The following is a 26,440-nucleotide window of genomic DNA, read 5'->3' as shown; positions in this document are numbered from 1 at the left end:
CTGAACCTTTTTTCTTCAATGATTTGTGATCTTCACTGGTGTCCATGGATTACATGAAATCTTTCCTCCTTTATCCACCTTTGTCATGGTAGGGAGAACACGTCAAAGTAAGGGTGGGGTCATCTAAGATAGCACAAGGGTTAAATCTGAGGTTTTGTTTCTTACAGAGAAAAACCAAGAATGAACCCAAGGCCTTCTTTTATCATGTACAAAAAACACCTATTCCGTTTTTTTATTCAATTTATTTATAGACCGTAGTTGTAATTATTTTAAAATTAATTGATTAAAAAAAGCATTTCTCTTATTATAACAGAATCTTAGCTTCTTTTCTTTAGACCTCAGTGTATACACATTCCCTTTGAAACATAGATTCTTACAGTAGGATTTTCTTGCTTCACTTGAATTTAAATTGCAAAAAGAACTCGTCACATACGTTCTGATGTTATGACATAAGTCTGTTTCAGTGAGCCATCCTCCTTTTTGTCTTCTCAGTAGTGAAGTTAAAAATGACCAAATAGCTTTATGATCTAATATTAAAGAGAAATCTATATTCATGTTTATGCAATAGTATAGTTTAAGAACTTTATCTCTGAACAGCAGCTAAACTCTGTAGTGCAGCAGAAGATAAGCACATGTACTATAAACCTCAAACTACACTCACACCAGGCGTGTGATGATGGTTGTTGAATGCGCTTGTAGACCGTAGTGTTCACACTAGGCAAGCAAGGAGGGGCTTCTTCTTCTTTGTTCTCTTTCCTTGCCCATGTCTGACACCTACAGTATGGAGAGTCTTGGTGCCAAATGTTGAAGTGGTGGAAATCTGGTCAATCTTGCTCCAGGCTTTTTGTTTCACAGCTCTATTCTGATATATGGAAGACATGGTGTCATAAAATTCCAAAATTATTAATTTGTCCTCCACGATCAATGTTCAGACCGTTGGCACTTCAGTGTATTAAAAGAGAAACCATTCTGACAACAGTACCAAATTCGAGTCCCCAATTGGTCAAAATGTAACCTTGTGTAACCCTTGTGCTATCCTATGCACCTTTATCCACCTTTGTCATGGTAGGGAGAACACGTCAATGGTCATCTTGACCCCATAGGATAGCAAAAGAGATAAACGAGGAGGACATGCAAACTCCACACTGAAGGGTCCCAGTCAGAAGTTAAACAAAAACCTTTTGCTGTGAGGAGAGTGGGCTATCCAGTGCGCCACCAAGCAGACCCCAAAATAGTGTATTTTCCACACTATGGAGCACACTTAACCCTTGTGCTATCTTAGATGACCCCACCCTTCCATTGACGTGTTCTCCCTACCATGACAAAGGTGGATAAAGGTGGAAAGATTTCATGTAATCCAATGACACCAGTGAAGATCACAAATCATTGAAGAAAAAAGGTTCAGAGCACTGTCTAGTGGGTCTAGATGACCCAACTCCCAATGTTTACGTGCCCAGGATAGCACAAGGGTTACAAGCCTTAACTTTTTTTCAAAAAAATGACACTGCGCCCTAATATGCAGAGAACTTTATATATGGACTAATTCTGGTTGTGCTTACTGATGTCAGAGTGATTTGGAGAGGTAAACGCCACTCTGTCAAAATGTTTGTCTGGGTGTAATTGTAGATACTGTAACGCGGCTAACTAGTAGCCGTGTCAGACTCACGATTTTTTACGTGTTGGAAATAAGGTTACAGCTATTGTTACAGCTATTGTGAATATGTTAACGTGTAGCGTGCTGCATACAAGTTCTAGAGTTACTGTGAATGCAGTTCATGAAGTCTGACTGACTTTGTAAAAATGAAATAAAATAAGAATAACATCTAGTGTAAAAGCCATACTTTGTACTTGACAGCATCCCAATGCTGTAAAACAAGTAAATAAATGCAGATGTCCAGAAAAGATCTTGAGTTGTTGATGGTTCATATTCTTCCAAGGGATGTGTTCAATTTGAGTCAGTGCATCTGGACGTACCTCCTTTTTAAAAAAAAAAAATTCTCGCTCATCCATTTAACTTCACTCTGTTTTGAGAAATCCACTCAATCAAGTCATATATTGAGATTTTTTAAAATGCCTGCTGACATTTCTCAAGCAGTTGTTTTAATGAATTTGTGATTGTTGCTCGGCTGTACCCCGCCCTCCTGCTGTCACTTTGACATTAGTAGTGTGTGACTGTATGATGCCACACGCCGTTTGTCACTAGCATTGCAAATGGAATGAGTTCTTTTGGACCGCACAGTTCTGACCCGTGCTGAGGTTTGCAACTAGTGGAACCGGGGCTTGTCTCTCTCTCATTCCTAGCTGTCACCTTTAGCCCACTGTCTAGATCTGCCTCCAAAAGTTTTGTACACCACTTCTCCTGCCTTCTCTAAATTAAGAGTATTAGTTTAATTGAACTGGTACAGCTGCTCCATCAGGACCTTGTCAGTGGCTCATTCTTGTCACTGACCCGTGATGATTACTGACCGCTTCTTTCAGTGATGACCTTCCAGCAGGCTGAAGTTTTGTTTTCTCATCATGTGACCTATTGCCTTTGCTTCAGTTGAAGAGTTAAACATATTCTACAAACACTGGTATCCACTGCTGGACTTTAGCTGACTGTTGTAATTGATTTCTGAAGTTTGCATAAGTGTTATCTTCTGTTGGTCACAAAAGGAAACAGCAGCTTACGCTAAAATAGGTTTTAATATCCTTTTATGATTCTCATATTTGGTTTGTTGTATGTTTTTGGAGCAATTGGATGGATATGCAAGTTACCTCAGGATTAATAAAGTACTCTATCTATCTATCTATCTATCTATCTATCTATCTATCTATCTATCTATCTATCTATCTATCTATCTATCTATCTATCTAATAGACTAGTTACTTCACATAAACATTGTCAACTAAAGAGCTCTTCAAAATGGGAGATGATGATTCATCCATTTTCTTAACCCGCTGTATCCCTTTCGGGGTTACTGGGTTGCCAGAGCCTGTCTGTATACAAGTACTACTGTTGGGTGAAGGCAGGGTACACCTTGGAAAGCCGCTAGTCTGTTGCAGGGCACATTATCACTCCCAAACGCACTCACAAACACTTTATGCTACTCTCACATCCAACATGTGTTTTCTGTGTAACCTCACGCCATGCATGGTTTCATGAACACACATTCAGCCCATGGTGTTCACACCAGACCAACACCGGACCAGCAGGGAGCGGCAGGAAGGAGTTTTTTGTCCGCCCCCTACAGTTGGCAGAGACTTGGTGCAAAAACGTTGAAGCGGTGCAAATCTGGAGAATATAGCTCCAGGCTTTTACTTTCACAGCTCTATTCCGATATGCAGTATGTATTTTTTTATATTAAAGCAGATTCACATCTTTTTGGGGGCATAGGAAGGAGAGCAGTTTGGTAAAAAATCAGAGAGTTTATGTCCTCCATTTTTTATCTCTTTCACATAAAAATGTCTTTAAGATGCTAACAGTTGTTATTAAAAGTCATCATAGAGCTGTTCAGCAGTCGGTAGGTGAGACACAGCCCCATTATTCATAATTCAGCCACTTTGTGAAAGGAAAATGACTGCTGAGTTATAATGTGTCCCTCAGAACCAATCAAACATGCTTGTTTTGCAGTGGTCCAAACAGGTGCCCCACTGACCACTTAAGCTCCTCCTGCTCTGAATCAGGGTCAGAAAGTTCAAAATCCCTCACTGTATAAAACAAGGTGATGGACAGAGAAGCAGCATCACAAGCTGAAGAAATGTCAAAAAGCCAGGCAACACTGACTCAGAACCCTCTGGAGAAGACCTGGGTGCCATGGATGAAAAGCAGACTGAACAAACGCAGAGGCTGTGAGTACACGGACGCTGTTGCACAGCTCTCGAGTGTCATGTTTGTCTTTACACGCTCAAATTTGCTAAAGTGAAACATCAGCTGACATACAGTAGGAGATCATGAGGTCTTTTAGAATGTGGCTCTTATGAACGGCATCTCTGGATCTAAGGGACTTCCACGTGGTGAAGAACAAACCCGACGGCCATTCACCCTGATGGGTCATGATGAACCAATGACAGAAAGACACAGAAGAGCTTTAGCTTTATAGAGTTTTACTATTTATTTATCAACTTCAAAGTTTTAAAACCAATAACTCTACCTGTCAAATTAGGTCAGTGGGAAGTTTATTTTCATGGCACATTGGTTACTACATTTTTTAGCAGTTAATTAAATACATTTAAATGTATTTAAATACACTTTTAAACAAATAAGGGCTATAAATAGCTTTAATTACAATAAAGATTTCAAATCTAATGGGTAAAATAATCTAATTCACCTGTCCTGACTTTAGCTTTAAAGAAGACAGGAACGGCCATTTCTGATTATATGTTTTCCAGATCATTTTCTTGAAATAACAAGACACTAGGTCTCAGAATTGAGTTTTGCAAGGAAACTGAAAAAAAGGTTTTCATTGGAGAACACTGAGCATTGCTCATTTTCTGGTAAATGGCGTATACTTATATAGCGCCTTTCTTCCTACAAGGACAAAGTGCTTTACAGTCACAGACCCATTCACCCAGTCACACACACATTCACACACACAGTCACACACTGGTGGTCGCTCCGCTGCCAAACACAGGCGCCCGCCTACCACCAGAGGCAATGAGCATTGCTCATTTTCTCTTTATATAGCCAATTTATCTGAACGTTGTTCTGACCGACAACATGATGTCCCGTCTGACCATAACTAAAGTAATCAATGACGCCTGTCACCATAGATCAGGGGTGTCCAACTCATTTTCACTGAGGGCCACATCAGCATAGTGGTATTCCTCAAAGGGCCAGAGATAAATTATACATGTAACTAAATGTAATGAAAAATAAATGTAACTACTTATTAATGTTAAATAACTCATTTATTTATTTACTATATCTTTTTAAAGTGACAATTACAGTTGCATAGAAAACACGTTTGCTTGTTCCTCTAGCACACACGTGTCAAACTCAAGGCCCGGGGGCCAAATGCGGCCCCCCCATGTCATTTTATGTGGCCCGCGAGACCATAGAAGTTTTCAAATTCTTAAAATAAAAATTGTTGTGTATTTATTCATATCTAGGGGGAATTGGACTTTAAATATCGGATTTGGCAACTATACATTAGGACTGAAACACTGTCCATATAACCTAACCTGACAGAATCAAATTTAAAAGGATTTATGCTAGAATAACAAGCAAACCTGTTTTTTTTTCCATTACATTTAGTTACATGTATAAGTTATCTCTGGCCCTTTGAGGACAGACACTATGCTGATGTGGCCCTCAGTGAAAATGAGTCTGACATCCCTGCTCTAGCATAAATCCTTTTACATTTGATTCAGTCAGGTTAGGTTATATGGACAGTGTTTGAGTCCTAATGTATAGTTGCCCAATCGGATATTTAAAGTACAATTCCCTAGATGTAAATAAATACATGCCAATTTTTATTTTTGTTTTAATAAATTAAAAAAATTGTATGCTCTTGTGGGCCACACAAATTACTTGGTGTGCCACATTTGGCCCGCGGGCCTTTGAGTTTGACACATGTGCTATAGATGATCTTTACACCGATGTGCATGGCCTTCTTGTTTTACATGTTCTTTATTGGGAACACATGAAAAGCAGTGCCTCTTTATAGCGAGCAAAAAGGATCATAATTCTCCGGTGAAACACCAGAGAAAAGGATCCCATGATCTCTTTCACTAAACTGTTTTTCTTTTTATTATACTGATCTTGAAGATGTGTATTCCGTTATCTTAAGAATTAAATTTTGTTTCCTCAAGATAACGAGTTAACATCTCGCTATCACAAGAAAGGAAAACTTATTTTCCCAAGATAATGATCTGAAAAAAAGGCATCAGACATTGCTGTTCTCGGTTCTTCAGTAGAGGTTAGAGGGGGGACATGCACAAAATGGAGACCCCCACCAGAGTTATACTCATAGGTGAAATGCTGTCAATTTTAATTCATTAAATAATAAAACCTTTGTATAATAGTAAAATTAGTGAATAAACTCTGCAAAAACAGCCTGCGGCTATTAATTCTGCTCCACTTCAAGGGGAATGAATGGAGAGGATGACTGTGGTTGCCAGGGATGAAGAGAGTCTGATGTGTCACAGTACTAGTATCCATAAAAAAGCCTGAACACCACAAATTCAGAACCTGGTCCCAAGCTGCCTCTAACGTGGTTGAACAACTTTGGACGTTTGAGGCCATCTGAGGAGTGTCAGGATCTGGTGATCTAGAATCCAAAATCCAGGAGACCAGGCTTGGCCAGTGATGTGATGCTCTGTCTCAGACTTTGAGGCACGTGCATTTACTGTGTCTGAGAACTGGACTGAGAGATCCCGCCCCCTGGTGTTCAAAACAGGAAGTACCCCCTGGCTGCAAAAAGCCCAAATCCCATGGACTTCTATAGAGAAATAAACAGCTGTTACTCAGTCATTCTATTGGTCAGAAGAACCATTCTGGATCTGATAAATATTTTACATGTTCTTGATAATCCTCCTTTATTTGTGATGTTTTTTTCTGTAGAGAGAGTTATTCATGTTATAAACTGACCAATCAGATGCCTCAAAAGTATGTTGTATGTTTGAAAGATTTCATATAGGCCCCTTTCAAGTGGTAGGAGTGTGGACTTCCAGACTGACTCTGACCGATCACTGCTTACTGATGTTGTCTTGGTGCAGCATAGCACACCGGTTTTGCAAAAAAATAAGTTTACTTCGTTTAGTTAGAACTGGCAGAAAACTATTTTCTATGAGTGGTGTCACACTCACCCAGTCTAGTCCCCTTGTGCAGTCAATGGGGATGTGCCGAGTAGTGGAGGAAGCCTTACCTCAATGCGCATTCTAAGGATTGCCTCGTCTGGGGGAGGAGCTGGAAATGATGATGATGCCTGAAACATCAGTGTTTGGCTGTACCACCTGACTGATGTGGACATTTAATGGAGAGTTTGGAGACTTAGGAGAAACTGTTTTAAATTAAAAAAAATAAATCCCATAAGCAATAATCACTGGCCATATCGCAATGGTTCCCAAACAAAGCTTCCCCACAAGATGGGTCTCGTGACATCCTCAGAATGTATTTGGAGTATATTTCACACACCTAGGTTTACCTTTAGGTAAAAACTGCACTTAAAATGTCTGGTTGGGGGGGTTGTTGAAAGACCCAAAATGCAGAGACAGGTGGTTCCAAGTCAAAAAGGTTTTTATCCTAAAAACAAAAAGCGCTGCAGAGCAAGGGAACCAAACACAACAAACTCTGTATAACCAGGAACATAGAGACTCAGACAGTTAGGCAAACAACAGTAGGGACCAGCACAAGAGGACGGCAGAGACAAGACTTATATACAAACAGAACTGACAAGACACAGGTGAAAACCATCAGGAGAGATTGGGACCAGGGAAGTGAAACTCAAAACTAACACATACAGGAAACCTTCAAAATAAAACAGGAAACAGAACTCAACTCATGACAGAAGAAAAACAGAAGCAAAAACAGAGGCAAAAAACCCAAACCCTGACATAAAAAGGCAGCATCTTGTTAAAGAAACAGATTCAAGACAACAAGGAACTCAATTTAATTTCTGTTTCAGGGTTGTGACTTCTTCTTTGAGAGTGGAGGGTCTCTCATAGACATTGCATGCAGGTCATATTTGGAGTCAGCCAGAGTTTTCTATCCTACATTAATGGTAGTATCAACTGTTTTATGTGCTTTCTGTTTCAGCTTCAGTGCCCCAGTTCACCAATTCCCCAACTCTGATAGTGATGGTGGGGCTGCCTGCACGCGGAAAAACGTACATCTCCAAGAAGCTCACCAGATACTTGAACTGGATTGGTGTTTCGACTAAAGGTAAAACCTGACAAAAGTACACAGAAGTTTACATTTCACCACATGATTAGTATGATCTTAAATATTTACTAATGGCTTTTATAATATTACATATAACATTTCATCGATTAATTTATTTTCCTCATAAATTGACGGTTTACTGTCAATTCAAAATAAAGAACAGAGTGTAGTTTCGGATTGCATGATCAATGCAGAGATGTCGGTATGTTTTCATACATCTGTGACACAAACATGTAGGCTGATTAGCTTCTGGTAAAACATTCTGGTTCAACTCACCACATAAAACCGTGGACTGTTGGTGGTGTGTTGGGGGGGCTGCACAGACAAAGAGGACATCAAAAACTGAATTGCCGGCTCAAGAGGGCAGGCTGTGTGGTGGGGCTAAACCAGGAGACGGTGGAGATGCTGGCAGAGCGGAGTGGATGTACACACAGATGTGTAGTTAGTTCCACTTATTGTGTCTTGGTAAAACATTTCTGGACCTTCATGTAACATTTTGGTAGCCTGTAAAATATCAAACTGTGTCAAAATAAATTTGCATGGGCTGGAATGGACAGATTTAAATGAGTCATAAAAACCAGCAAGGAAAAGGTCAACTGAGAGGTTTTTGCTTTGTCCTGTTAACCTACGTTCCAGTGAGGGACCGCTTCCAATGAAAAGTTTTCTAAGTTCTATGAACAAAATGCGTGTCCATTGAATGCAAATCAAAAGTTAAACCAGTTGAACTTTGTCCAGCCTCGTGACTTGAAAGGGACAAAACGGCAGAAGATGAATGAATGAATGAATGAACTTTGACTAATCAGGGATTCAGATTTGGTAGAGACATTTGGGTAGCATGCTTTTTAAATCCAGGAAGTACAAACCATTTGAAAAGTGATCATGAAGGAGAAATTAATGATGGCTGGAAATAAATGATACCTAGCACGTCTTTCATATCAAGAGAGAGCTGTGAAAGAAAAAGTCTGGAGCAAGTTTGGTGAGATTTGCACTATTTTGACATTTCACACCCAACTTCTTCCAACTGTGAAGCATCAAACTCACCGTGAACAATCCCAACCACTGCTACTGATGTCTAATCAAATCACCTACATTGTAACACTCAGCATTAAATGAGAGTATTTACAAAAAAATTAATCAGGGATCTACTTCTTTAACTGAATGTGCTCGATTCCTTTTCTCCATTTATTCAAAACAACTCCAACACAATGAGGTTTCCCAGGTAATGGTGGTATATTGAAATATACACATATACTTACAACTTCAACTACACCCAGTCTTTTTCTTATTTACACAGTACTTTAAAGTTTCTTTGGCGTCTTTTGTCCCTCTGGACAAAGCAGTCTCAAAGATAGTGGGGCCTGTGATGCTCCGTCCGCCTTCTGATGGTCAACGACTTCTTACCGGATCAGCTGTGATGGAAAATCGTGAGACTTTCTGGTGAAGGAAGACCTTAGGAAGTTTGGCAGAAAGTTCCGGTATATTCCTCAGCTTTTTTAATCCATAGAACCATCCGTTGCTTTAATCCATCCTTCAAGCGGCAGTCAAACATCACCCCAGCCAGTTTGTTTCTCCTTTTTCTTGCTTGGCCCCATCTTTCTCTCTTTTCTGCTGTCATTAGCTGTCATCAGCCACACACCTGAGTAACCGGAAGTCACCAGCAGGAAGTCTCTTGACCGCCATATTTGTAGTCCACAAAAAATAATCCAAAACCAAATACAAATCAAACTATTATAATGTGCTCACCTGGAAACTTAATGACATACTGGACCATTAATATTGGTGGATAATTTGGAAAGTATTTACTGTTTTTTTATCCCAACAGCAAAATGACAATCCTATATTTGTGTGGCAATGCTACATAGGCCCCCCCTCCAGCTGATGGCTAATCGGGATTTGCTCCATGATACTTTTTCAAGTTTACTACATGTGCCACATCTTCTCTTTGTGAGTCACCCATACATACTTTATAATTAATAGGTCCCAGTTTCTTATACGTGTTGCTGGCCCTTCTCACTTAGGCGCTAGCTTTGCTGAAAGTTATCTGTTGCTTTGGATAATGGATGTGACCAGACCTAGACTAAGTCACCCGTTGGGAGGTGCGCATCTTTCCTACGGTTATTATAGTACTTAGCTTGTCTTTTCTGGTGCAACCCCATTCTCCTTTTAACCTCTTCCGCCATCGTCTACTGTCCTTCAACCAGAGAGTATGCCAACCTCTGATCAGGAGATTGCGGTTTGTGGATGAGTCTCTCCAGTGGTCCGTGGATAGTTCTTCCTAAGGCCCGCTCTGCAGGTGTCTTTCTGGTGGTCTCTTGACGTGCTGCATTTATGGCGAAGCGGAATTCCGGAATACATTGGTCCCGCGTGGTATGATACTGTCCAACAACTGAGGCAATCATGGTCTTTATGGTTTTGTTGCAATGTTTTGTGAGATTGGTCTGAGGGTGATAACTAGTGGTCAATTTAGGAATGACCACCCCTGTGGTACACAGTTCTTTGATGAGATGATTAGTGAATTGGGGACCCTGGTCTGAGACCAGGTATTTTGGTACCCCCTGGCGGGTAAAAATCTCCTTCAGGATTTTGATTAGACGAGGTGTTCTAGCATCTTTCGAAGGGAACATTTCAACCAATTTGGTGTAATAGTCCACCACCACCACCAACATAGTATTGGAGTTTTTGCTTCTGGTAAATGGACCCATGATGTCGATTCCCAGCATTTCTCCTGGACTGTGCACTGAGGTGGACTGCAATAATCCAGCTGGGTTGATGTTAACAGCCTTCATACTTTCACACATGTGACATTTCTTGGTGTACTCCCACACCTCCTTTCTTATGCCGGGCCACCAAGCAACCTCCAAAACTCGCAAAAGGGTTTTTAACTGTCCAAGATGTCCCCCTAGAGGGTTATTGTGGAAATATGTGAGAAATTCTGCTCTCAGTGACTTTGGAACCCCCAACTGGTACTTCATGCCTTGGTCTTTCCGAGGAGCCCGCCGATAGAACACTCCTTGACAGGTCTCAAAACCTATGCGGCCTGGAGGAGAATGGTTAAGGTGGGACTGGCGTAGGTCACATACAGTAGGGTCTTTATTTTGTTCTTGTGTGATATCAGATAAATTTGTAGGCAAGTCTGAGGAAACTTTACCAGAAACTGTTGACCATTTTATGGGTAACTGTTGGAGTGATTTAGGACATTCTGTGTGAAATGATGATGCTGCAGCAGTATTAGCAGTAGTCCAACACGAAGGAAGTTCATCAGGCTGCAAAGCATAGTAGAGATGAACACCCGGCAGAGATGAATGAACATTAGAGTCAGTATTTACAGAAGGAGAGTCTTTGGGAGGAATGAATGCATGAAATACATATCCACGGTCTGTTTTCAGGCCGTAAGTGTTTTTGGCAAGATTAAGAAGGGCTCCAGACTTTGTGAGAAAATCCAGACCAAGAATCAGAGGGAAGGCCAGATGTCCATCATCCATTATATGCATGTCCAAAGGCCATTGTCCTCCATGCAACTCAACCCTGATGGTTTTTTTTCCCAAAGCCTGGTGAATTGTTCCGTCTGCCATTACAAAGTTCGTTCTTTCCCCCTGTTGACCTGACTCCTTCTTGTGAGCGATGGTTCTCCATAAACCGTCTCTGATTAGGGTATAAGTGCTACCAGTGTCTAACACAGCCTCACACCTCACACCTCTTATGGTAATGGGAACCACCAAAAGTCTTGGGTCCCGGTCTCTGCGATGGCTCGGCTGTCCTAAGGTGACACCAACAGTCCCTTTTGATGTTGTCTTTTTATCAATTGGTCTTCTTGTTGGTCGGTCTGAGCTAGAATGCACCTTATGCCAGTAATCTCTAACTCCGGTACAGTCTTTCTCCACCATAGATCCTATTTTCATCAACTGGGAAACTGATGACACTGTACCACGTAGACATCCAGCGACCTTTGGATTTATGTTATTTAAGATTCGACGCACTATTTCTTCTTCGGACATGTCTGGTTTCCACTTCAGGCATAATGCTCTGTAATCATAAGCAAAATCCCTTATACACTGATCAGGCTGTTGGATGGTTACTCTTAGTTTCTCTTCCACCTCGTTCATGTAATCAGTGGGGAGAAAAGCAGACAGAAAGGCTTCCTTAAAGGTTAACCAGTCAAGTACATCAGCTTTTGTGGCTTTCCACCAACTCAGAGCTGGCCCTTTTAAAACAGCAGAAAGGGTGCCTAATAGCTCATTATTGGGTAAAGGTCTAAGATCCAGGTAGTTCTCACATTGCTCGATAAAGCTTAGTGCATCATAATCAGTTTTGTCGCCAAATGTAGGGAAATCCAACCGAACAGGAGGTTTGGTGTAATATGGGGTTGCATCAGATAGACGTGAAAGCTGTGAGTAGTTTGGAGTGGATGGAACAACGGGACTTGCTGGAGTGGAAGTGGCTATGGTTCTCTGGGCTACAGGAGAATTAACAGTTTCAAGTGACTTTATTTGCTGTCTCCAACGCTCATCACGACGTAGCATACAGTTTATCCTTTTCTAGCCGCTCTACACTAGTTGTAAAAGCTTTCTCTAGTTTGCCCAAGCTAGCTTCCACATAATCTCTGAAATGGGTTTCTCTGTTGAGGGAGCTGGTCAAAGAGTCCCTGAATCTGTCCTCCAATTCTTTTATGTTATCTCTTAAGGATAACACCTCCTGCTTTAAATCAACATCCCCCAGTTGTTCTTGCTGTCCCCCTTGGTTAGTTAATGTAATGTTAGCTCCTTCAGACACAACCCTTTGCTCCTCATCATTTAACTCATCATCATCATGCATATACAACTCATCCTCATTTTGTAAATAAAGAGAACTTAATAAAGATGATATTTCCCCAGCTGAATTTGACCGATGAGTGACAAAAGTTCCAGCAGTAAAATCTGGATCTACAGCAGACATAGCATTTGGTGAAATCCTGGTTGGCAACATTTCATCATGACTTTGTTTCTGTGAAGTTGCCATTTTAAATAAATACAAATGCCCCAAAAAAAATCAAACAACACATTCACTACATTACAAATAAGTCCCCATACTGGCCACCATATGTAACACTCAGCATTAAATGAGAGTATTTACAAAAAAATTAATCAGGGATCTACTTCTTTAACTGAATGTGCTTGATTCCTTTTCTCCATTTATTCAAAACAACTCCAACACAATGAGGTTTCCCAGGTAATGGTGGTATATTGAAATATACACATATACTTACAACTTCAACTACACCCAGTCTTTTTCTTATTTACACAGTACTTTAAAGTTTCTAAAGTTTCTTTGGCGTCTTTTGTCCCTCTGGACAAAGCAGTCTCAAAGATAGTGGGGCCTGTGATGCTCCGTCCGCCTTCTGATGGTCAACGACTTCTTACCGGATCAGCTGTGATGGAAATCGTGAGACTTTCTGGTGAAGGAAGACCTTAGGAAGTGTGGCAGAAAGTTCCGGTATATTCCTCAGCTTTTTTAATCCATAGAACCATCCGTTGCTTTAATCCATCCTTCAAGCGGCAGTCAAACATCACCCCAGCCAGTTTGTTTCTCCTTTTTCTTGCTTGGCCCCATCTTTCTCTCTTTTCTGCTGTCATTAGCTGTCATCAGCCACACACCTGAGTGACCGGAAGTCACCCGCAGGAAGTCTCTTGGCCGCCATATTTGTAGTCCACAAAAACATAATCCAAAACCAAATACAAATCAAACTATTATAATGTGCTCACCTGGAAACTTAATGACATACTGGACCATTAATATTGGTGGATAATTTGGAAAGTATTTACTGTTTTTTTATCCCAACAGCAAAATGACAATCCTATATTTGTGTGGCAATGCTACAACATTACTGCTTTTTTTCTTTGTTTCACAGCTTTCAATGTTGGAGAATACAGAAGAGAGGCTACGTGCTCCTACAACAGCTATGAATTCTTTAGCCCTGACAACACAGAGGCAATGGAGATACGCAAGTAGGATCCTAAAAGTCCCACTCCAATCCTCTTTTGATCTGTATACTAAAGTGTTTCCAGTGGTCTTTTAATTATGATTATGCCATTTTAAGCCATTTTTAGTATCATTTTCTAGAGACAAAGTTTCTGTAGAGTGGCAGGAGTTCATAAGAAATTCACCTCCAAGTCTGACCAAGCCTACATACCGTCACCCATTTGTTTACATTCTCTTCCACTAGCTTACAGCCCCTCACGCCCCAACCTAACATTACTGGTGCAACAAAAATGGCAGCAATATCAGATCTATCCAGCCGTACAGTTTAGATCCAGATTCCAGCTCAGATGAGGAAAACAAAGATGAACATGGATCTGTTTGTCTGACAGTGGATGATCAGAATGGAGCAGAACAGGATGACTTTGGCCCACTGATTGTAGTTTCTAAAACACTATTAAGGCCTAATACAGGTTTAAATCCTTTCATTTATAATCGTGTTTAACCTGAGCACTTCGGCTTCCTCCAAAAGTCCAAAAACTTCATAGATTCAAAAGTTAATTGGTTACTCTAAAGGAAAACAGACAGGGCCCTGTGACCCCAAAGGGATATAGCAAGTTAAGAAAATGGATGGATGTTAGTTTGTGCTTTTTTAAACTTTGTAATAATTGGGTGTTTTTTTGTTTCTACCTCTGAACACAGGACATGTGTTGCTGCTGCTTTAAAAGATGTGTTTACCTATCTCACAAGGTACCAGGGTCAGGTTGCGGTAAGTTCATTCCAATCTCAAATCTCGAATGCGACATTTAATTCATTAAGTAATTTATAAAAACAGTTATCAAATGTTTTCTTATAAGCTTAAAGAAATTGAACACAGGCCTGTGTTGAACCTTTAACTACCTGCTTAACAAATAATAAATAATAATAATAATTAATAATATATTTAGATTTTCTATAACCAACATCTTCCGACAATTTACATCTCATGAAGCAGCCGAGAGAGCTACTCCACTTCACACTTCAACAAATTACAAATAAAAAGACTGACTGCTGTAAAGGAACCAGAACAAATGCTATTGAAGTTCCCATGAAAGTAGACATTCCTGGCTTCATGATCAGTTTAATCCCTCAAATAATCTGGACTATGTACATTATCAACTAAACCTTGACTGTCTCCAGGTGTTTGATGCCACCAACACCACTCCAGAGCGCAGACAGGTCATCCTCAGCTTTGCCAAGGACAACGGTTACAAGGTTGAAGAAGAATTTCCCCACGTTTGGTCTCTGTTGTTTGCTTAAATATTTCAACCAAATCAGACTGGACTTATTTTTTGGTTCCTGCCTTTGTAGGTTTTCTTTGTGGAGTCGATCTGTGATGATCCAGAAATTATTGCTGAAAATATTAAAGTAAGTGAACTGTAGATGTTGAATTGGAAATGAATGCCAGAGCGGATAAAAGGAAATCAATGTTAGTTAATTCTGACAGAACTAAGCCATGCAATTATTTATTAGCATTTTTGACACATTCAGTGTCTTGTTTTGCATTTGACTTGGATAAAGATTGTATTCAATTGTGTCCCAATGCTGGTTTGACTTGTAACATCTATCCAGGTTTTTCCCCCTTAGGTCAAAGTGTCTTCAGTGCAGAAGTAACTTATATTATTTCACATGAGGTGGCTGCTCCAATGTAAATTTGACCCAATAAAGCAATGCCTCTTACATGGAGGGTGCACTTAGATTTGGTTGCATCAGATCAGCAACATTATTGTCTCTCAAAACCAAAGGTCAGCTGAGGACACTAAATCACCAGGTTCTTTGATTTTTAAATTTTACAAAGCTACAGTGATTCCTCACGCTCAATACATATAGAAAAACGGGAAAAACATTTTTTAAATTGACGCACATTTTTTCTGTGTGCACATTTGCAAGGAAACAGGATTTTATGTGTGTCTCTCAACAGCAAGTAAAGCTGACAAGTCCAGATTACACTGACTGTGACAAAGAGGAGGCTTTAGTTGACTTTCTAAAGAGGATTGAATGCTATCAGCAGACCTACATTCCCCTAGATGACGACACAGACAGGTACTGGTACTCCTCAGAGGCACACGTCTTCCTGTCTAATGCTCTTAACCTAACATCCATGTCAATGATCAATTTAGTTCAGCCTCTTTTTAAGGAGGCTATTTGGTTTTGAACTAGATAAGATCAGTCTTGAAAGATTAAAATCCTCGATTTGAGAAAATGTGAAAAATATGATCAAGATAAACGTTTGGGTGAAATTAACATAGAAAGTAGTTTAAAACAACAATATCTCTCTGCAGTCTAAAAGAGTTTTTGGAGATTTGATATCATGTTTTCCGGTGGTGCAGGAACTTGTCGTACATCAAAATCTTCAATGTGGGCAGCAGATACCTGGTGAACAAGGTCCAGGACCACATCCAAAGCAGGATTGTGTACTATCTCATGAACATCCACGTCACCCCCAGATCTATCTACCTGTGTCGTCACGGGGAAAGTGAACTCAACCTCTTAGGCCGCATTGGAGGAGACCCCGGGCTTTCCCATCGCGGGACGAAGGTCAGACTGTTGAATCCATAACACTGCTGTTTGCTATTCCCTAAAGCAGGACGTTCATCTGCACTTTTTCAGCCTTTGGCTCCAAGGGGCTGCTGCATTTTTTTGCTCCCATCAGATTGTGTGATGTTTAACTTGCTTTAAAACAGTTTATGAGCACAAATTCTTTCACATTTATCAAGGATTTGTTACAGGGCCTTTTACAATATGCCCCTAACACAAATCCTGCATTGTGTGGAGTCTTGCCCAAAAACATACAGTGAAATTCCCCCTGGTGAGATTCTCCCCGGCTAAAAGGGGTAGGGGCATTGACCGGAGTTCACTGTGTCCAAGAACACCAACTGGGGGACGAGGAAAAGCTAATGCTCTGTTAGGTTCCCCCATTGGTCAACCCCCCTGCCAACTAGAAGGACGCTTCCTTTAATATGCAGAGGTAGAGTGGTCAACCTCTGATCAGAAGATTGTAGATACGGTTCCCGTCTAGTGTTGAAGTGTCCTTGGGTGAGACACTGAAGCCCACATTGCTCCCGGCAGTGTTCAGCAGTGGAGCCGCCATCGGTGTGTGTGGATGGAACTGTGACTGTAAAGTTCTTTGGGCTTTCGAAGAAGGTAGAAAAGCGCTATACAAATATACGCCTTCTCCCTTTAATATCTGCAAATTTGAGCTTTCATGAAGTCAAAAAGGCTAATTACCTCCCACCAGGGTCATGAATAAAAAAATAGTAATCCACATCAAAAATCTGCAGAAAGCTCTCTGCCTCTAGTGGCCTTAGGAGAAACTGCAACATTTGGTACTTCCTAGTTTGTCAAGTTTGGTAACCAAAAGAGAGGACTTGGTTTTGCTCAAAGAAACCTTGACACACGTGAGTCAGGACTGTTTCATCTGCATCATAGGACACAGAGTAAAAGACAAATGACTTGACAGGTTTGACCAGAAACACAGAGTTTGGCATCATCAGCAATATTGCATGGAAAGACTTGCCAGCCCAGTGACTTGAGTTTGATCTTCTTTCATTTATTGTGATTTTACTCTGTCTCCCTGCTCTTGTCTGTCCATCAGTTTGCCACTGCTCTGGGTGACTACATGCGTGACCAAAGCATCAGCGACCTTAAGGTGTGGACAAGCCACATGAAGAGGACCATCCAGACGGCAGAGTTTCTGGGAGTGCAGTATGAACAGTGGAAGGCCCTGAATGAAATAGATGCTGTGAGGAAACAAATCCATTCAGACTTCTATTACTGTCTCTGATTGTGTAATAAAAACCAAATACTAGAAGAATAAGGACATTTTTAAAGAAGTTCTCTTAATAGTTAGGAAAGAGGTGTGTCTACCATGATGTAGCGTTTCCTCCCTATTCATTGCTGTTTATGCGTGTGTGTATGTGCGTATGTGTGGGGGGGATCAGGGTCGTGTGTTTCTAAACTTTCAGTGTTGGAATTTGCTTCTTGCTTGATATTTATCCCAGCTTGTAAAGAAATTATGATTATCTTTCTTTGATTTTCTTTTGACAATGCTGTTGTGAATGGGTTGGGTGATCTGTGGTTTTACATTGACCTGCAAAAGTATACAAAGTTAAGTCTACAACCACTACTGAAGTTGACTTTTGTCCTTGGGAAGACGCCACCATCTTTAATGTTCTTTAAAAAAAAACACAACTTTTTGTACCTTTTACAAATTTAAACTTTGCCTAGGGATTTCAATCCATCACCTCCTAACTCCCCGACCATCATTAGGAAGCTACGTGAGATAAAAAATTGGTTTTAAGATTTATAGATTTCATGTGGCAAGCTGACAAAAGTGGAGTTCCCTTGTGGCTCGCACATTTTTCACCAGAGTTTTGTTAACATTTAACACATTAATCGCTTAACGAAACAATATAACATACAATGTCAACATGTCAGAAATGTGGGTGTGGTAAACCAAAAAACTCAGTCGTCAACGAAATCCAAAACGTTTCCTTCTAGAAATGATATAGACCTGTTTGTCATCCCCAGGTAACCCAAAAAATTAAATAGTTGCTATGGAGACAAAACCCACAGAAAAGGCGCTATTTTGAAAAGAAAGGTTTTTATGAAATGAAGCTCTGACTAGGGTGGCAGACAGAAAGGGTGAGTGAGGGGCGTGGAGCAGCCGCTAAGCCATTGGGACGGCTCAAAAGGGGGCGGTGAGGGCGGGTAGCGACTGTAGGCTACCATGTTGTATGTCGTCTTGCACCCCCATACCATGGCTTTCAAATTGAAGGTGGAAAATGTGCTGGAACTTCTCCCTCCTATTTAGTTTTGAGCACACTGCCTTGCTTTACCAACAAAAACATCTCACGTTTCTGTTTGTGTGGTATTTGACGACATGGTTTCTTCCTTTTTCACAGGATGTACATTTCTGTTTCAGGAAGAGTGGAGTTCTTCATTTATTGTGAAAAACATTCCTTGCTCTGCAGCAAATTAGATCACAATGATCTCTTCCTGAACCTGAAAAGACTAAATAGACTAAATTGAACATATATTATTTCTACAACTAAAGGACTATGAGTAAAATTGGTCCATGAGTAAAATAGAAAGACTACGGTTAAAAAAAAAACCTTCTTTCATTGGATAGCTGCTCAAATCTTCCCTGATTTAGTAAAGCAACCGTAAGGATTTTCCTCTTTCTTCCTCAGAAGTTTCACTTCCAAATCTTTTTTTCCTCCAGAAGTGGTGTGTTTTTGTCATGGACAGGACTCTCACCCATTGTGTGTTTTCAGTTGGTGTTGGGTGAACATACTGAAGCTGTCCCGTCTCTCTTTGATTGCTCAGGGGGTTTGTGAGGAGATGACGTATGAGGAGATTCAAGAGCATTTCCCTGAGGAGTTCGCCCTGAGGGACCAAGACAAATATCGATACCGCTATCCTAAAGGAGAGGTAAGCAAACCCCAGCAGACAGCTGTTGTGTTTCCAGCTCTGTCTGGGGTGTTTGTGGTACTCTGATACATGTGGCGCACACAGGATGACATTTGTGTTTGTTTGGGTTCATGTAGATACACATATGCATACGTGATTGTATGTTTGCTTTGATCACGTTTAGACGGTTGAGTCTTGACAAGACATCTAAAGTGGTTTCGGTGGAAAATCCTTTGCACATCAAAGCGGAAAGAAGGACAACAATGAAAATGTGTTTTTTTTCCCCACAAAATAACAACAAAATGCAACTTTGTTATAGCTTAAGTTTGCTCCCAGGACCTCCTCTAAAGGGGATTGTTGAGACCGCTGCAGAAAAACAGCTTTTGGACAAAATGCTCTTCCTGTGACAGCCACACCCACTCTTACACAAGCTTTAATTGAGAGCAAATCAGTCCAGTAAACATTGATTTTTAACCTTCTACTAGATTGAATTCAATCACTGTTTGGATGGATGTTCATTAGTGTGCACTGTCCCAATCAAATAAATAAACGAATAAAAAAGCATTTGGAGAAAACTGAGAAAAGCATCTCCTTCACCAGACGGCCTGGTTTCTATTCATCACATTAATGTGAAGCTACATTCACAGCTGTCATTGTTTAGCAATGGTATTTACGCTGGTCTGTCACTACCTGATACTAGCGCATGTACTCACAGTTGGAAGAGGCAGAGGCTTGGTGAGAAATGTCTGGTGAATCTTGTTCCTGGCTTTTCTTTCACAGCTCTATTCCGATACATGAAATACGTGGTGTTGTACAATTCTGGCCGGGCACAAAATGCAATTAATCAATTTTTGACTGGTTGGCACTTCCACGTTTTGAAAAGGATACTATCCACACATCATTACCAAATCCAAGTCCCTGATTGGTCAAAGCAATCCTCGTTCAATGAAAGTGCGTTTTGTATGCAGAGCCCAAAGACAGAGGTAAAACTTGTGTAGCGACACATGAATGCACGAGTTTTGATCACAGAAACCCACAGCGGACATATACAGGAGTTTACATGGACTTTCATTGGAAACCATCACTTGAATACGTGTTGTTGAGGACGGTGTGAACATAGCCTCATGATTTATTTGCAGTTTAAAGTTTTTCTGTCAGGGAGGATCTTGGGGACCAACCCAAAAACGACAGACCCAGGAATGTAACTTAATATTTATTCGGCTGAGGAGACTGGGGAGCTGGAGCTTGCAGTACTCGGAATAGGCACCAGAGGGCGTTGCAAGAGATGGGAGCCGCCAGCAGACTGAGAGGAGAGTCGAAAAACAGTCGCTTAGGGAGAAGCGAGAGGGGGGGGTGAAGCGTGGAAACCTTGAATGAAGAAGTCCTCTAGAGGCCAGAGCCGGGAATGTGAGATTCTTGGGATGGATCCGACTTGGAATAGCAGTCTTGTGGAGAAAGACACGGAGTGAGAGCGTCGGCTGACGAGCAGGCAGAATGCTTGGTCTCTGGAAGCGTGACAGGTAAGTTGTTTGGCTTGAGGACCTGGAGCGTTAACATAGACAGGGCGTGAGGTTAATAACTTGAACTTCAGCTCAAATCACAACAACAAGGCTGGTAGTCAGGCAAAAAGGCTAGACGTTCCGGCAATAACTGAGACTACGTGGCAGGCTTAAATACTGAGGCGTACAGGTGAGGAGAATCAGACCTGATGAGCGGCCGCTGAGAGGGAGGGGCAGCGGCAGTCATGACATTTTCTTTTAGTGTCTCTGGCTGGAGATTGTGTCAGAGAAGCTGACCATCCCAATGGTTTTCTATATCTAGTCGTACGAGGACCTCGTCCACCGCCTGGAGCCAGTCATCATGGAGCTGGAAAGGCAGGAAAATGTTTTGGTCATCTGTCATCAAGCGGTGATGAGATGTCTGCTGGCATACTTCCTGAACAAAAGTGATGGTGAGAGAAAAAACCTTTTGTTTTTATTTATTTATTTTTTTACTCACTTTATGGTGATCTTCAGAGTGCAGGACAAGTAAAACCTCCAAGCAGGAATTCCACCACACATCAAAAGTCCCAGCTTCTCATGTTAAACAGCCATGAATCACAGAGGATGGGATGTGCCTCAGTCTAAACGTAGCTTTTAAAGCAGCTTTCATCTGCAGACAGTCTGCAGTCCAGGTCAAAGTCAACTTTATTGTCAATCTCTATGATGTTTTCACGTACATGGAAATTGAAATCCTTTTTCTCTTCAAACTCCAGTCTAAACGGGGAATCTAACTTCAAAAAATAAAAAATAAAATAAAAAGGCCCGTACACACCGGGACAAATTTCGTGCGCGATATTCACCCGGCGTTTAACGCCTCGTGACTAAACAAAGGGCACCAATGTGAGTGTGCACACCCACGCGAAAAACGCCACGCGTCAAAGCGTCATTTTTTAAAAACGCCTAGGGTTTGTTTTTTTGGTTTGACGCACCGCGTCAAAAACTATACGACCAATGAGAACGGCGCATTTGCACACGTGTCTTGAGCTTCTGAAGTTACAGTAAAACACAACTTGGGGGCGCTCAAACACAAAACTGTCTTTCTGAGCACACATACCAGCGAAGAAGATAGACGCCAAGTAGCGTCTACACTGCCGCGAAGAAATAAGACTAAGAAAGAAGATGCACTCACTGACGGACATTCTAAAATACCCCCGAAAAACACTCATGATACATTTTCAGCTCTTGTACCAGTCGATAAAACTCCCCATGTTCTTCTCTTCTCGTAACTATGTGATGTACCCAAAATCGACGTCTTTTCCGGCGTCTTTCATCATTCAACAGAATTATAATTTCTTCATCGCTGGAACTGGAGCTGGAGCTACTGGTGCTTGAAATATTCATGTTTTCTCTGTTTTATTCTGACAAGCGCGTAAATACTTGCTCTCTTTTTCTGAGTGAAAAGCGACTTTAAGAAGCGTCAAGTTGCGCAGCGCCACCTTGTGTACAGGAGTATTTCTGTTTTACATTAGGCGCCATCTAATGTCAGGGAATGAAATTGCATGTTCGCTCGGCTCATCGTCAGCGAAAATCGCCTGGGTGTGAACACAAAAAACGTGTTGAAAAACGCTGGCGAATATTCGTCCCGGTGTGTACGGGCCTTAAGACGAAAAAAATAAAGTGACTAAAAAAAGAGAGAGAGAAAAAAGGCAGTAGAAGTGCAAACAATCCCAAAGAAGAAGCACATACAGATAGAACAGAAAGAGAAAATGTATAAAACAGTGAGAACACATTAAAACTGTGTAAAAATGAACAAAGAACAAAATGGAGACTACTTCTGTGCACTCTATGAGGTTTAGACTAGAGCATTTTAATGAATTTGTTCAAGATTTAAACCTTCTATAGAACCATCTTAAACCACTAGTTTCTAAAGTAAATCTCTAGCCTTAAAGTGTAACTTGTGAAAAAGTTCAAATGTGTTGTTGTTCACCCTTCGGCCCCTCCTGTCAGGAGTGGCCACAGTGAATCAGCGCTCAGTGAGCCGCACAGGCGGTTCAGCAGAGAGCTTTTGTGCCGGATGCCCTTCCTGACACAACCCTGTACTCTAAGGGCCCACGTAGACCCAGATAGGCAGCAGTGCTCAGGGTCTCACCTGAGGGCCCCCACTGGATTTAGCTCATTGCACGCCCTGAGAAGTGACCCCAGCTTTCCTGCGTGCCAGTCCTGAACTGCCCCCAGCCAACTGAAATGTGAACTTAAAAATTTAGGCTCCCCCACCCCAAAAAAGAAACTGAGCAAACTCAGCAAACAAAACTCTTGCTGTTGCACAAAATTTAGATGAATATGATTTTGTTTTTTTACCAAAGCTTGTGTTGTGGTTAAATGAATGCACTGTGTGTCAGATGAGCTGCCATACCTGAAGTGTCCTCTCCACACGGTGCTAAAGCTGACCCCCATCGCCTACGGTCAGTCTCTCTTATGTCTCAGCTTTCCTCTCTGTCTGCATTCCTTTATCTGTAAAATAATTTGTTGGTTTAAAACTTCAGGGTTAAAGCGAAGCATCTCTGTTTTCAGGTATTTGCAAATCAGACGTTGTTAAACAATCTATAACTTAGTTTCAAGAACTGAATTTCATAAAGTTTTGATTAAAGCGTCGACATCTAAAAATTTGATTTCAAATTTTGTCAGATGTTTTTATAGGCCACCAACAACTGCTCACATTTAGGTTGAGTGGGCTGATGACATTGGAATAGAAATCCCTATTAGTTTGTGGTTAAGCACTTTGAAAGGGATCCATAAGTGCACATCTTCAACTCATACAGTTTACAGTAATCCACCGTTTGCATTACTCCAAAACAAGATTGCAACCAAGATTTCACCAACCTGTAACCGCTGTCAAACCGGTATAGGTTCTTTATCTCATTTATTTTACTCATGCCCCATGCTAACACATTTATGGTCTGATATTTTGAAGTTGTTTAGTTCAGTTTACAATGTACAAACAACTCCCAATGTTCTGATTATTTGGTTGTTCAGGGAAAACTCAGAATCTGTCCCACTCAACTCAACAGGCAGTCATGTTTGGAATGATTATAGCTCAGAGGATTATTCTGAAGGAGTGGAAGGCTTCTACTTCCCCTAGATTCTGTAAATGGCTAAACGACATGGTGAGCTGTTTGTACCTTGAGGAAATCCGATACAAACTGACAGGTCGGCAGGAGAAATTCACAAAGACTTGGGGACCTTTATGGATCATTTTAATCAGGCGATAACCCAGCCTCTCATCTGATGACTATTGTTAACCTTTCTTTGCATTCTTGGGATGAATCCTTCTTTGTTGTTGCTGTATGTGGGTATTTATGCTGTTTCTCAATTGTACACTGGCAGTGTTTGTGTTGTGTGTGTGTTTAAAACACTGTTAAAAAAGCAATTAAAAAACTTAAAAAATAAATAAATAAAGCAGAGCCTCTCTGGACTAAATCATCTCTTTAGGAGATGCCTGCAGTCTGTCTTGACACCTAACTCAGTTATTTTGTTGCTTATGTGACAAGGTTTAATGAACCAGCCTCCATCAGTTTATCATCTGACACAGACAGTTCAGATTATGATTACAACACATCGTAAAATCTAATCCTTCTCCAGATTATGGTTTGAACTTGGATTATGTGTGTAGATGTGGTCAATGAGAACAGTTGTTCTTTCAATAGTAATCTGTAGGAAGATCACTTAGACTATTCAGGATTTCGTCATGCCTGAGCATCACCTCACCATGTTTCTCCCCTCAGGGTGCAAAGTGGAATCGGTCTTCCTCAACATTGAAGCTGTCAACACTCACAGGGACCGGCCAGAGGTATGCTGAACATCATCCACAAAGAGGCTGCATGAGCCGTTTCCTGTCTCTCATTGGGTCTCTTATGGAGAGTTCATGTTTCATGTGCGATTGTTCAACCACAGACACATTCAAGAGGAAAAACAAATCAGACACGAGGGCTGAATGAACTGAAAGAAAAAATATAATGATTTTCTGTGAGATTGGGTTCTCATTAATGGTTGCTTGAAAGAGCAGCTATGAATGAGAAGTAATGCAAACGGGGTGAAAAAAATGAATAATGACGATGTTCAATTGTGGAAAATGCATATTACTATAATTACCAAACTACAGAAAAAGTTAAAACATGTAGTTTTACATGCAATAAAAGCCCCATCAGAGAATTAACTTACATGAAGTCACTCAGACCCCGTCTGATGATGACATTTTTAATGATTTCATGTTCTTGCATGAAGCCCATTGAGACAGCTATTGTTGCATGAGCTAAATAAAGTTGAATTGAATGTAACCAAAGACAAATAAACCAAAATACCGGTATTTTACATGGTAATGGTGTGAAGTTCTTATACATTCATATATTTTGTTCTAACGTATCCAATCTTATGGCTGTAGTTATGACAAACCACAAATATTTCAAACATATACAGTTACAATACTTTTTCAACTTTGGCCTATTTTCCTTGTGCAGTATTGTTATGAAAACATTTTTGGAGTTAGTGCCAACATATGTTTAAAAGTTATTGGCCTGCAGTTTGTTACATAAATAACATGTCAGATCTATTGGAAAGGTTTTCATTGAAACACTGAAAATTCAAAAGTAAAGGATTATTAGAACATTTCCTTACAGTTTAGTAATGTTCATAAATTCTACAGTGTTTAAAAATATATATTTTTCAAACCTCTCATTTTTTATTCACGTTATTGTATTTTAATCTGCATATTTATAAGCAGAATCAATATTCCTGTGTGGACATAAATGAATGTAAACAACTTTCTAATAAGGATCCGTCCTCTTCCTGTCTGTCAGAATGTGGACGTGGACAGAGACCCAGAGGAGGCCCTGGAGACGGTTCCAGACCACATGTAGAGGACGCAGCTCTGCCACTCTGCTTCCCAGGAGTTTTACATTCAAGCCGTTTCCTTTCATCTTAATGCTGTCAGAAATACTTACCCAGTGGAATTTAACCATTATGGGCATTTTATGATTTCTGCTGAGAAGTTCTTTTCTGGTCCTAAAAATCGCATCTTTTACTTCTCTACACAAAGAAATTTGACCCTGAAGTTGGTCCAGTGGAGCTTCTGGGCTCCGGCTGCCATCTCCACAGCACACAGACCTAAATGCGAGGTGCTCCCATTTTCAAAACTGGATCCTTTCTTCCTCACAGGAAGACTCAATAAGTACAAATGCACAGGTTGTCTTCTGCAGATTAGCAGACAGGAAGGCTGTTGCCGTTTGTACCAGTGACCATGACAACCATATGTTGAGTGATTTGTGGAGAGTCTGGAGTGGAACGCCATCTTCACTGCAGCATGTGACCAGGAGCAGCAGCCAGACCGAGCTGGGGATCCAGTTTATTGAAATAAAGACACTTTACCCGCTAGTCGGTTTCTGCAATCTGACTTCAGCTGCTCCTCCCACAAATGCATCATCCTGACGAATGTGTTCCCATCTCAAAGGAAACAGGCTTTCCTGCATCTTTGAGACCACTGGACCAGCATTAAAAACAGCATTTTCCCCACACAAACCTTTGTGCAGATGGAAGACTGTTGTCACTTGCAGCTCTCAGACTGACTGCATCCAGCTTTCACCATCAGAAAAACACAGGAAGTTCTCATCCGCTTCAGGCTCATCACCATAGACTGAAA

General features: G+C 40.9%; 1 protein-coding gene across 4 annotated transcripts; it reads left to right on the top strand.

Annotated features, from left to right (window-relative positions):
- Positions 1-3,662: 3,662 nt before the first annotated feature.
- On the top strand, positions 3,663-26,319 carry LOC101162989 (6-phosphofructo-2-kinase/fructose-2,6-bisphosphatase). Of its 4 annotated transcripts, none has more exons than XM_023957045.2 (14): positions 3,664-3,831; positions 7,739-7,864; positions 13,749-13,845; positions 14,519-14,585; positions 14,996-15,070; positions 15,167-15,223; positions 15,777-15,898; positions 16,186-16,393; positions 17,451-17,597; positions 19,184-19,288; positions 21,089-21,218; positions 23,148-23,210; positions 24,531-24,595; positions 25,602-26,319. In XM_023957045.2, the coding sequence occupies exons 1-14, from the start codon at positions 3,708-3,710 to the stop codon at positions 25,659-25,661; spliced, it is 1,446 nt and encodes a 481-aa protein (XP_023812813.1). In that variant the 5' UTR covers positions 3,664-3,707; the 3' UTR covers positions 25,662-26,319. The 4 variants fall into 4 exon arrangements, with proteins under 4 accessions (XP_023812814.1, XP_023812813.1, XP_078806198.1 ...); XM_078950072.1 differs by lacking the exon at positions 3,664-3,831 and adding an exon at positions 7,482-7,660; XM_023957046.2 differs by lacking the exon at positions 23,148-23,210 and having other exon boundaries at positions 3,663-3,831.
- The last annotated feature ends 121 nt before the right edge of the window (positions 26,320-26,440 follow it).

Source organism: Oryzias latipes, chromosome 7 (genome assembly GCF_053564925.1).
Source record: "Oryzias latipes strain Hd-rR chromosome 7, Olatipes_Hd-rR_3.1".
Classification (NCBI taxonomy): Eukaryota; Metazoa; Chordata; class Actinopteri; order Beloniformes; family Adrianichthyidae; genus Oryzias; species Oryzias latipes.
The sequence above is the reverse complement of the archived record's forward strand: the minus strand, read 5'-3'. Positions and strand labels throughout refer to the sequence as shown.

What these genes read in the sequence shown, in the direction of transcription:
- LOC101162989 (XM_023957045.2), top strand. Translation starts at nt 3,708, where the DNA reads ATGGACAGAGAAGCAGCATCACAAGCTGAAGAAATGTCAAAAAGCCAG. An exon ending in GGTACCAGGGTCAGGTTGCG is followed by an intron (nt 14,586 to 14,995) that starts GTAAGTTCATTC and finishes GACTGTCTCCAG; the next exon opens with GTGTTTGATGCCACCAACAC. An exon ending in ACCGCTATCCTAAAGGAGAG is followed by an intron (nt 19,289 to 21,088) that starts GTAAGCAAACCC and finishes TTCTATATCTAG; the next exon opens with TCGTACGAGGACCTCGTCCA.